Source organism: Salvelinus fontinalis, chromosome 16 (assembly GCF_029448725.1).
Source record: "Salvelinus fontinalis isolate EN_2023a chromosome 16, ASM2944872v1, whole genome shotgun sequence".
Lineage (NCBI taxonomy): Eukaryota > Metazoa > Chordata > Actinopteri > Salmoniformes > Salmonidae > Salvelinus > Salvelinus fontinalis.
Genome location: NC_074680.1, coordinates 914649 through 926999, shown reverse-complemented (window position 1 = coordinate 926999; position 12351 = coordinate 914649). Strand labels below are relative to the sequence as shown.

Genomic DNA, 12351 nt, shown 5'->3' with positions numbered 1-12351 from the left:
CCTTATTAGGATGTCGGTGGGCGGAGTTGGGAGGGTCGTCAGCTACATGGGAAACACCGGGGCCCACTGTCATAGGATAAATGCACCATTTCCCCATTCATGGAGGAGACTCTCTCCAGGCAGACACCTTGACAGATTTGTTTGTGTTTCTTGGTGTTTTTTTGGTTGTTTGTGTTAGCATCTTTCAACACCCTGCATTATCACATTCATGCATGCAAAACACTCACTTACACTACTGATTACTGATTACACACACCATTGTATATTATACTTAGTTATTTTAGTTAATAAATATATATTTTGTTACTCCTTTTCTCCACGTTGTCTCCCTTTTGTTACGGGCTTTGAGCCGGTTCGTGACAATATTCTCCTGATTTTGAGCCTCAGCCTGAATCTACAACTCCGAGGCATAAGCACACAAAAAAGCCAGAACAGTGCGCACTGAGCCACCAACTGAAACGGTGAGACAGGAGGGAGAAAGGGACAGTGACTGTGCTACATGACGATGATCAGAATAAAACGTCTACATTGAGGGAGCAGGACCTACATCTCATAGCCAAAGACAACATCAGAAACGTAACTCACAAGCTTTTGTTGTTAATGTGACATGGACATGCTCCAACTGATGCCATTGCGTGAAAAGGGACACCATGTAAGGACGAGCTGACAATAATTGACTATTTTTGACTGCTGTCATATCGACACTTACGTTCATTATAATTACATTATTGCTTTTGTGCAGATTGTCACTATTTATCAAGCAGACTTGGCACATATAATGGTGTTAAGGCTACTGATGTTTTCATCATTTGACCGCGCGTCTTGCTGACCGTGAGTCTTGGTGGTTGGGGTATTGTTTTTTTTGCGATGTTCCAACACATGCTTTCATAGATGTACAAAGATACTTGAAACACTTGAATTTGTGTTTTTACATATAGCCTACAGCAACATAAACTAATGGCAATACTATTATGTTACTTGAAATAGTTTTGTATCGTATTCTAATGTCACCTAAGACCTTCATAAACACAACCAAATCGTTTCCTTGTGCGTAAAAGTGGTGAAATTATGAGGTAATTAAGTCAAGGTCAGAATTCGGCTCATCTGAAGACACAGGCCACAATTTTATTTCTTTGATCTCCACCCCAAACTACTAGTGGGTGAGTAGCATGCTGTTCTCATGCTTAAGTTCAAAGTCAGAATACGCATTTAGAGAAAAGTGCATAAAAAGGGAATTACATTCCATTTACGCAAGCTTAACTCGGGTCGGAATTCCCCCCTTATTGAATAAAATACACACACATTCTTGCTGATACTCGTGACGTTTGAGGCCCTGTGTATTCTGTCTGTAAGTTGCTTGTTTGTTTGTTGTTTTGCTTGTTTGTTTGTTGTTTTGTTTGTTTGTGTCAGGGCTCACCTTAACTGCTACTTGCAGGGGACTGGACTCTCCAGGTATCCCCACTACCATCCCTTCATACACCTCACCGAAGGCACCATGTCCCAGACCCCTACACACACACACACACACACACACACACGCACACGCACACGCACACGCACACGCACACGCACACGCACACGCCCACAGACACACACACAGCACTTAGTAATCTTTCTACAGTTGAGGTCATTGATTAGTGAGTGGAAGGAAAGTGGGCCTATGGACAGTATGTGCAGCAGGTGGCTAGCTTAGCTTTTCACCGTGATATACTGTAACCTTCTCTGACATCTGAAGTACTGACGCCTCCGAACAATAAATGCCATGGCTTTCAGGGGTCACTGGGTCAGCTGTAATGTTGGTGCTTTGTGAGAACATTGCAGTGGGTCGGTACAGGCAACTACCGTATGAAACTACCGTCCGTATAATATTTAAATAAGGCTGCACTTGACTCAGTTTTCAGATATTTGGAAGACATTTCCGATTTTAGCATGGAAGTCCATTTTACTGAATTACTTTACTTTGCAAAGCAGAAGGAACAAGTGACATTCCACTCAATGGCAGCAGAAGATAGGCTTTCTGGTCCTGTGTGGCTCAGTCGTAAGAGCATGGTGTTAGCAAATCAAAGGTCTTAGGTTCAATTCCTGCAGGACTCACAAGCTAAAAATGTATGCACTCACTGTACTATGAGTTGTATAAACGTGTCTGCTAACCCTGCTGAAAAAAACAACATAGACCAGCCTTCATAATGTTTTTGTTGGTGACCAGCCTTCGCTGTGTTTGGGACATTGGTGACCAGCGTACCAGCATCAAGTCACATTATGCTGGCCTGTAAAGTGATCTCTAATTCCTTTTGGATTTCAGCCTGAGTGTAGATATCCAACAATTGGAACTTTTATTCACCCACAATCTGCATTCATAATGACTGCCAGGGTTAGAAAGATGAATACATGAAACCACCTCAACCCTCTCAACTGGAACAACCATTTCGGTAATGGGTGAAGTAAGTCCAACTAACAGATTTGGATTTGTTTAAAACAGGGATGGGCAACTTTGATGGGGGTGGGGGCCACAAAAATACAGAACCCATCATGAGGGGCCACAGTGGCTCTTGGTCTACGCACCCGCATCCATACAAATTGGCCGCCAGTTGCCCATCCCAGGTGTAGAAAAATGTATGTTATATATTTGTGGAGCATAAGAGAAATGCATTGGTTTATTCATCAATCACAGACATTGAAACAAACAATTCTAAAAATCAGCAATAGTGCATGCTGAGAAATATGATGGAGAATGTGAGAATCCACTCTGACTGGATTCTAATAGGAATTAAATATCACTTTGCAAGCCATAATATGTCACTTGATGCTGATTTTGCTTATGCTGGTCACAAGTGCCCAAAACACAGTAAAGGCTTGTCACCAGCTGTCACGATCGTGTGGCGGATTGATGGACCAAAACGCAGCTTTTGGAAAGTAAGCCATCTTCTTTTATTTCTTTAAAGATGACGAAAAATAAACACGACACAAAACTCTATACAAACTAACAAAAACATAAACATTACCCATGTCACACCCTGACCTAACTAAAATAATAAAGAAAACAAAGAATAATAAGGCCAGGGCGTGACTTAACCCCCCCTTGAGGCGCGAACTCCGGGCGCACCATACACAGTCTAGGGGAGGGTCTGGGTGGGCTCCCCTCCACGGTGGCGGCTCCGGCTCTGGTCGTAGTCCCCACGTCACCACAGTACCTAACCACCTCCTAGGCTTCCTCCAAACGACCCCCCTCCACATTAATCCCATTGCATTAAGGGGGAGTTCCGGATTAAGGGCCAGTACCAGGGTAAGGGGCAGTACCAGGATCAGGGGCAGTACCAGGGTAAGGGGCAGTACCAGGGTAAGAGGCAGCACCAGGGTAAGGGGCAGCACCAGGGTAAGGGGCAGCAACAGGGTAAGGGGCAGCACCAGGGGAGGGGCAGCTCCAGGGTAAGGGGCAGCTCCGGACTGAGGAATGGCAGCTCCAGACTGAGGGACTGCAGCTCCGGACTGAGGGACTGCAGCTCCGGACTGAGGGACGGCCCATGGCTGGCTGACTGATCTGGCTGCTCATGGCTGGCTAACTGATCTGGCTGCTCATGGCTTGCTGACGGATCTGGCTGCTCATGGCTGGCTGACGGATCTGGCTGCTCATGGCTGGCTGACGGATCTGGCTGCTCATGGCTGGCTGACGGATCTGGCTGCTCATGGCTAGCTGACGGATCTGGCTGCTCATGGCTAGCTGACGGATCTGGCTGCTCATGGCTAGCTGACGGATCTGGCTGCTCATGGCTAGCTGACGGATCTGGCTGCTCATGGCTAGCTGACGGATCTGGCTGCTCATGGCTAGCTGACGGATCTGGCTGCTCATGGCTAGCTGACGGATCTGGCTGCTCATGGCTGGCTGACGGATCTGGCTGCTCATGGCTAGCTGACGGATCTGGCTGCTCATGGCTGGCTGACTGATCTGGCTGCTCCTGTCTGGTTGGTGGCTCTGGCAGATCCTGTCTGGTTGGCGGCTCTGGCAGATCCTGTCTGGTTGGCGGCTCTGGCAGATCCTGTCTGACGGACGGCTCTAGCGGCTCCTGTCTGGCTGGCGGCTCTAGCGGCTCCTGTCTGGCGGACGGCTCAGTGGGCTCATGGCAGACGGGCGGCTTTGCAGGCTCATGGCAGACGGGCGGCTTTGCAGGCTCATTGCAGACGGATGGCTCAGATGGCGCTGGGGAGACGGATGGCTCAGATGGCGCTGGGGAGACGGATGGCTCAGATGACGCTTGGCAGACGGGCAGTTCAGTCATTGCTGTGCAGACGGCAGACTCCTGCCGGCTGAGGCGCACTGTAGGCCTGGTGCGTGGTGCCGGGACTGGTGGCACCGGGCTGGGGACACGCATCTCAGGGCTAGTGCGGGGAGCAGCAACAGGATGCACAGGACTCTGGAGACGCACAAGAGGCTTAGTGCGTGGTGCCGGAATTGGTGATACCGGGCTGGAGACACGCACCATAGGACGAGTGCGTGGAGGAGGAATAGGGCTCTGGAGACACACTGGAAGCCTGTTACGTGGTGTAGGCACTGGTGGCACTGAACTGGGGCGGGGAGGTGGCGCCGGAAATACCGGACCGTGCAGGCCTATTGGCTCCCTTGAGCATTGAGCCTGACCAACCTTACCTGGTTGAATGCTCCCCGTTGCCCGACCAGTGCGGGGAGGTGGAATAACCCGCACCGGGCTATGTAGGCGAACCGGGGACACCATGCGTAAGGCTGGTGCCATGTAAACCGGCCCGAGGAGACGCACTGGTGGCCAGATATGTAGGGCCGGCTTCATGACATCCGGCTCAATACTCAATCTAGCCCTGCCAGTGCGGGAAGGTGGAATAACCCGCACCGGGCTATGCACACGTACAGGAGACACCGTGCGCTCTACTGCGTAACACGGTGTCTGCCCGTACTCTCGCTCTCCACGGTAATTACAGGGAGTAGGCGCAGGTTTCCTACCTGACTTCGCCACTCTCCCTTTAAGCCCCCCCCAAAGAAATTTTTTGGGTTTTCCCACAGGCTTCCTACCGCTTCGTCGTGCTGCCTCCATTCGCCTGTATCCCTCCTCGCACTGCGCCAGAGAATCCCAGGCGGGCTCCGGCACTCTCCCTGGGTTGATCGCCCACCTGTCGATCTCCTCCCACGTAGTGTAACCCAGATCCTTTGTAGGTTCCTTTTCCTGCCTCCGAGCTAGCTCCTCATATCGCCGCCTCTCTGCTTTCGCTGCCTCCAGCTCAGCTTTGGGGCGGTTATATTCTCCTGGTACCTCCCGGTCTAAAATTTCCTCCCATGTCCATAAATCCTTGTATTGCTCCTGTTGCCGCTGGTCATGCCGCTTGGTCCTATGGTGGGTAATTCTGTCTATGTAAGAACGTTTGTAGCCTGTTTGTATGTGCACAACGTTTGTAGCTTCACGGTCGTTTTGTTATTTTGTTGTTTTGTTAAAGTGTTTTGTGTCGTGTTCATCTTCGTGGTATAATAAAAGAAGATGGCTTATTTTCCAACTGCTGCATTTTGGTCCGTTAATCCGCCACACGATCGTGACACCAGCAAAAAACACAACTAAGGCTGGTCACCAGCAAAAAACACAACGAAGGCTGGTCACCAGCAAAAAACACAACTAAGGCTGGTCACCAGCAAAAAACACAACGAAGGCTGGTCACCAGCAAAAAATACAACTAAGGCTAGTCACCAGCAAAAACACAACGAAGGCTAGTCACCAGCAAAAACACAACTAAGGCTGGTCACCAGCAAAAAACACAACGAAGGCTGGTCACCAGCAAAAAACACAACGAAGGCTAGTCATCAGCAAAAACACAACTAAAGCTGGTCACCAGCAAAAACACAACGAAGGCTAGTCACCAGCAAAAACACAACGAAGGCTGGTCATCAGCAAAAACACAATGAAAGCTGGTCACCAGCAAAAACACAATGAATGCTGGTCACCAGCGAAATTTGAACAAAGTTAGGGCTAGACCATGCTGGTCGGCCAGCAAAACCAGCTAGATCATGCTGATCAGGCCAGATTGACCAGCATCCGACCAGCACCAACCAGCATAGACCAGCACCAACCAGCATAGACCAGCATGGACAAGCATAGACCAGCATTGACCAGCTGGAAATGTATGGTGGTCTATGCTGTTTTTTTCAGCAGGGAAGTGGCATATGTTATGCCTCCCATCCCCATTTCTATTCCCAAGTACTTTGTAAAGTGTTTCAAATAGTTTTGCTTGTGCAGTTTGAGAAGCAACTACTAACTGTGTTTCGCTCCAGGTGGAAATTTATGCCAAACAATAGTGATGTTACTTTTGATACCAAAGCTCATAGGCATGCGTCGAAATCGCTAAGCAGTGTACTTCAAAACAGTGTGCCAATTCCTGTATAATTTTATCAGAAGTACATGATCAATGATGTCCAAATCTTAATTTAGTCGAACAACCAGTAGAAGACAAAAAGGCTATACTGTGCATGCGCTACGGCGCGTGGGACATCATCTACAATAATTTAGCTGCTCTAAATTCTTTTGACCAACAGGCGTCACTAGTGTACACTTTGTTGATAAAAGCCTTGAGTAATTAACCTATTTTCAACAGAATTGGCTGGAAAGCCTCAATGCTTCAGGAAGCTTTGTTTCCCCTTCACTACTTCACGAAAACATTGTTGATTCCATTTGAACTCATCTCAGATTTTTTGTTATAGCCAATTAGTGATACTGAACATGAAATGCCCATGCTTTCAAAAGTCTGAGTTGCAAATTTACACTGCAAATTTGTGATAATACTTTTAACACCCACAGTGTTAAAGTAAACCATTTCTTAGTGTGTATACAGTACGTGACCCACCGAAATAGTGTTAAGATAATACTTTTCAAAGTGTTAATACCCTAACTCCATGGGTGTGGGAAATTCTGACTTAAATTCTGACTTTATTAGAGCTGATGCTGTTACACTTTGTCAGTGTTAGGGAAGTAACACAGAAACTCATTGTTGGGTGTAGTTTAAAACAACAACGTATTCCAGTTATTTTTGTTGTGGTCCTCTGTCGCTCAGTTGGTAGATCATGGCACTTTCAATGTCAGAATAGAGGGTTCAATTCTCGGGACCAGCCATACGCAGTACATTTATCCACGCTTGACTGTAAGCTGCTTTGGATAAAAGCATCTGCCAAATGGAATATATTACATTGAAGTTGTTTATGACAATTTTTACAGGCTAGTTTACCTGGTGAGGGAGATGTTGCGTCGGGGCACCTCCTTCAGGTCGTTGACAGAGGCGGTCTTCCCAGCGAAGCAGTAGTTGGGGTTGTAGTCGGTCATGATGGTGGAGGCCCTCAGCTTGCTCAGTTTACAGTCTGGGCTCTGGAGCTCCAGCTGAATGGACTGTAGCTCTATGTGCTTCCGTCTGTACACTGCATAGACAAGAATATTAATATATTATGAGGAAACATGGACAGATATGTGAAGGGATGTCAAATATGAGGAATGTCGGCGTCCTGGATAATTTTTCACATAAATCGAAAGCAGTCATTCCCCTCCATGTGCAGTGCCCTTGTATGTTGTATTATAGCGTATTGATTTTGTGTGTTCTGTATGGTAGTGGTTCTCAACCAGGGGTACTAGGACCACTGGGGGTACTTGGCCTATCCACAGGGGATGCTTGGGAAGACTTATGATACCATAAGCCTACAGGTAAAATGCACACGATGGGGTACTTCAGGGGTACTACGGGCAGAGCTAAATTCAGTTGGTGCTACAGTAACTGAAAAAGGATAGGAACCACTGCTGTATGGTGACCTAAAATAATATATGTCCATGCCAATGGAAAATCAAGTTATTGTATCGTGAAAGTTTCATGTCTCTAGGATCAACTGAAGTCATTCAAAACCACGTGTGCATTTCACTTAATATGTGGTGATACTGTAGATCTGAAAATTAAGCACTATTTTTTTTAAATAACGTTTTTTTCCAAAATGTCAACAATATGACAAAGTGAGCAGGAAGACATACTTATTTGCCCACTCTTTAAATGGAGTATATTTTATTAAGGCTTCATAAATAATAAAGCCTCCATAAGACATTTAGAAAGTGTAACGACTCCCACCGAAGGTGGCTCCCCTCCCTGTTCGGGTGGTGCTCGGCGGTCGTCGTCACCGGCCTACTAGCTGCTACTGACTTTCTCTGTCTCCTGCGTGTGACTCCTTCCTCCACTACACCCCGGGCATTACAGAATCCCGCACCCTGCTAAGTATGGAGTCAGCAGGAGCAGCGGCCAACGTTCTCCCATCTATGGAGGAACGGGTTCTCCACCACACTACCGTCCTCCATCGCATCGGTTCCGCCATGGATCAAATGATGGAGAGAATGGACCGATGGGAAAGGAGTGGTCTCCTCTCTCCACCTGCAGTCTCTCCAGCTCAGGATTCCTCCTCTCCTCTCTCACCATCCTCCGGCTCCAGCGCTCTCCGTCTTGCGCTCCCGAGGGAGTATGATGGAGCGACAGTGGGATGTCAGGGGTTCCTGTTACAAATAGAACTGTACCTGGCAACGGTGAGACCCACTCCCTCGGGAGCGGAGAGAGTGAGTGTCCTCATCTCCTGCCTAACGGGTCGTGCTCTGGAGTGGGCTAACGCTGTCTGGAATGGCCCAGATTCAGCAAAGGAGCACTACCCCGAATTTTCCCGCCGCTTTCGTGCGGTGTTCGACCATCCACCTGAGGGCCGAGCGGCGGGAGAGTGACTGGTTCATCTTAGGCAGGAGAAGAGGAGCGCCCAGGATTACGTGTTGGAGTTTCGGACCTTGGCCGCGGGGTCTGGGTGGAACGACAGGGCCCTTATAGATCACTACAGATGTAGTCTCAGGGAGGATGTCCGCAGGGAGCTAGCGTGCCGGGACGAAGCTCTCTCCCTGGATGAGCTCATTGATATGTCCATCCGGCTGGACAATCTGCTGGCATCCCGCGGCCGTTCGGAGAGGGTACTGTGCGTTCCTCTACCCAGCACCCCTGCACCCATTCCCATGGAGTTGGGTGGAGCCGTGCCGAGGGGTACCGGAGGAGGAGGCTCCCCCTGCACCAGCTGTGGTCGGAGAGGACACACGGCCGATCGGTGCTGGGGGGGTCCATCTGGGGGTCGAGATGGCAGGCGGAACATTTCTCGGTCACCTCAGGTGAGTAAGCACCAGACTCACCCAGAGCCCCCTGTTTGTCATATGTTTGTCTAAATTTTTTTCCTTAAGTTTTTTCCCTCTTCCCAGCATAAGGCACTAGTCGATTCAGGTGCAGCTGGGAACTTTATGGTCGTCAGGTCGTCACCGGTCGTCACCGGCCTACTAGTCGTCACCGGCCTACTAGCTGCTACTGACTTTTCCTCCCCCTCCCTTTTTGTTGATTATTTACACCTGTTTGTGGTTAGGGTGATTTGTGGGGCTTTATTACCCAGCAGCCCGGCCTGCTGGGTGTGCGGGATTGTTTTTGTGTACATGCTTGTGGGACACGGTTCGTGTACGTTATTCTCAGTGGTATTTCGTGTTATCGTTTATGTGGTGGAGCATTCCTTTTAGAGTGGCGTCGTGTTCACCTGGTTGTGGTATTAAATTAGAACGCTACTCTGAACTCTCTGTCTCCTGCGTGTGACTCCTTCCTCCACTACACCCCGGGCATTACAGAAAGCTTGTTTTTTCCCCTCTTCAAACTACACACAATACCCCACAATGACAGGTTTTTAGAAAGTTTATTACAAATACAAAACTGAAGTATGATATTTGCATAAGTATTCAGAACCTTTACTAAGTACTTTGTTGAAGCATCTTTGGCAGCGATTACAGCCTCAAGTCTTCTTGGGTATGACGCTACAAGCTTGGCACACCTGTATTTGGGGAGTTTCTTCCATCCTTCTCTGCTGATCCTCAAGCTCTTTCAGGTTGGATGGGGAGCGTTGCTGCACAGCTATTTTCAAGGCTCTCCAGAGATGTTTGATCGAGTCCAAGTCCGGGATCTGGCTGGGCCACTCAAGGACATTCAGAGACTTTTTACAAAGCCACTGCTGCGTTGTCTTGGCCATGTGCTTTGGGTCGTTGTCCTGTTGGAAGGTGAACCTTAGCCTCCGTCTGAGGTCCTGAGCGCTCTGGAGCAGGTTTTCATCAAGGTTCTCTCTGTACTTTGCTCCGTTCATCTTTCCATCGATCCTAACTAGTCTCCCAGTCCCTGCCGCTGAAATACATCCCCACAGCATGATGTTGCCACCACCGTGCTTCACCGTAGGAATGGTGCCAGGTTTCCTCCAGACATGACGCTTGGTATTCAGGCCAAAGTGTTCAATTTTGGTTTCATCAGACCAGAGAATATTGTTTCTCATGGTCTGAGAGTCCTTTAGGTGCCTTTTGGCAAACTCCAAGCGGGCTGTCATACGCCTTTTACAGAGAAGAAGCTTCCGTCTAGCCACTCTACCACAAAGGCCTGATTGGTGGAGTGTTGCAGAGATGGTTGTCCTTCAGGAAGGTTCTCCCATCTCCACAGAGGAACCCTGGAGGTCTGTCAGAGTGACCATCAGGTTCTTGGTCACCTCCCTGACCAAGGCCCTCATCCCTGATTGCTCAGTTTGGCCGGGCAGCCAGCTCTAGGAAGAGTCTTGGTGGTTCCAAACTTCTTCCATATAAGATTGATGGAGGCCACTGTGGTCTTGGGGAGTTTCAATGCTGCAGAAATATTTTGGTACCCTTCCCCAGAGCTGTGCCTTGACAAGACGGAGACTTCAAAATAGCACGTCAAGGAAACTGTAGGCTGCTGTTCAGATGGGTACTTAACAATGGAAATTGCTGAGGGGAGGACGGCTGATAATAATGTCTGTAATAGATTCAATGGAATGGTATCAACCACATGGAAACCATGTGCTTGATACCATTCCATTGACTCTGTTCCAGCCATTATTATCAGCCATCCTACCCTCAGCAACCTTCACTGGTACTTAAATGGAATAGTAGTCTGAAATCTGTTCACCGACTGCAGGTCTATAACCTCACACATAGCCAGCCTAATATAATATTAACTCCTGCAGAATTAAGCATTTCTTGCAGCAAAATGATACACCAAATATACATTTTGACTCGGGAACAGGAGTGGAGGAATAGGATTTATTTATTTATTCGTTTTTTGAGAGTTACGCATTCTCTCCCCGGCCCTTAAATGTTTTTGCTGCGCAAATTAAGCAGAGATGAACGAGAACTATAATATTTAAGATATTATTCTGGTGAGCAAGCTTTGATTTGGTATTCAACAAAGGTGGCATGTCCATATGGCTAGGAGAAGCTAAACTTGCCCTAAAGTAAATCAAATTGCCAAAATTATATAGCCTAAATAACCTACTACAGAAATAAACAAAATCAGTCAAAAAAAGCTATTACACAAAAAGCATAATTTGGCCACATAAGATCATTAGCTTCTTTAAAAAATATATGAAGTCGATTGTTTTAAATCACATTGCCTACAGTTGGAAGGGCCTGCAATTTGGCCAGCAGGCAGCAAAAAGCCTAAGAAAGATGATTTTCGAGTTGCGACTCAGTGAAAAGTAGAGCGGCCCAGCCAGGCATATTTAGTTCAGTTCTTTCTGTTTGTATGGTTGTGAGGTATTGATTGATTTTGACTGCCTACCTTTGTTTGACCATTGCCTGTGACCACGATTCCTGCCTTCTGTGAAGGCTTACTAAACATCTGCTGCTCTCTGAGCGTGAATCTACACCTTTTTCTCACTGAGTGTTCATTACAGTAGGCTATCCTGTAATTTTAGTCGTATTTAAAAAAAAAATCTGCTGATGTCTCTCTTGCCTATAGCCTAGGTCTACTCTTCGCCACTACATGCTCAGTCATGCATTGAAGTGATTAAGTTATATAATTAGCCTACATTTTGACTCATCGCATCTACTGAACACGTTAGTTTATCTTACATAAGTCTTCAAATTCGATGATGCATGGACTGCTTTATAATAAAGTTGCATTTTTATGCTGAAAATTAGCTTCCCCAAACGTGAAACTCACGCGTCGCCTACGGCAACAGGTAATGACAGAAGAGAAGCTGTATTTATCTCATTATTGACAAATAGACTTCTGCTTAATAATTTCTGACATTTTGGCAGGCTATTTGTTAGTCAACTTGTCTATGATTAGATCAATTCAGATTCTCTTCTGTCATTAAAAATCGGTCTGCCATCACTGACTGTACAGCGCAGTTTCTATATTTGCAGGTTGAGTGTGGGCACCCGATTTTCACTTCTTCACATATAGTCGGGAGGTTGCGGATGGGCTACCTGCAGCTTGACTAACACACACACACAGAGACACACACACACTACT

The 12351-nt window shown here is 47.4% G+C and overlaps 1 protein-coding gene across 1 annotated transcript in view; it reads right to left on the bottom strand.

The window, feature by feature from the left end:
- Positions 1–12351, bottom strand: part of LOC129812506 (ALK tyrosine kinase receptor-like) — a 779676-nt gene that overhangs the window by 29845 nt on the left and 737480 nt on the right. The window contains exons 20-21 of the mRNA XM_055864118.1: positions 7231–7417; positions 1418–1508 (exon numbers count right to left, since the gene is read on the bottom strand). Of these exons, the coding sequence (XP_055720093.1) occupies positions 1418–1508; positions 7231–7417 (278 nt within the window). The remainder of the gene's footprint in view (positions 1–1417; positions 1509–7230; positions 7418–12351) is intronic.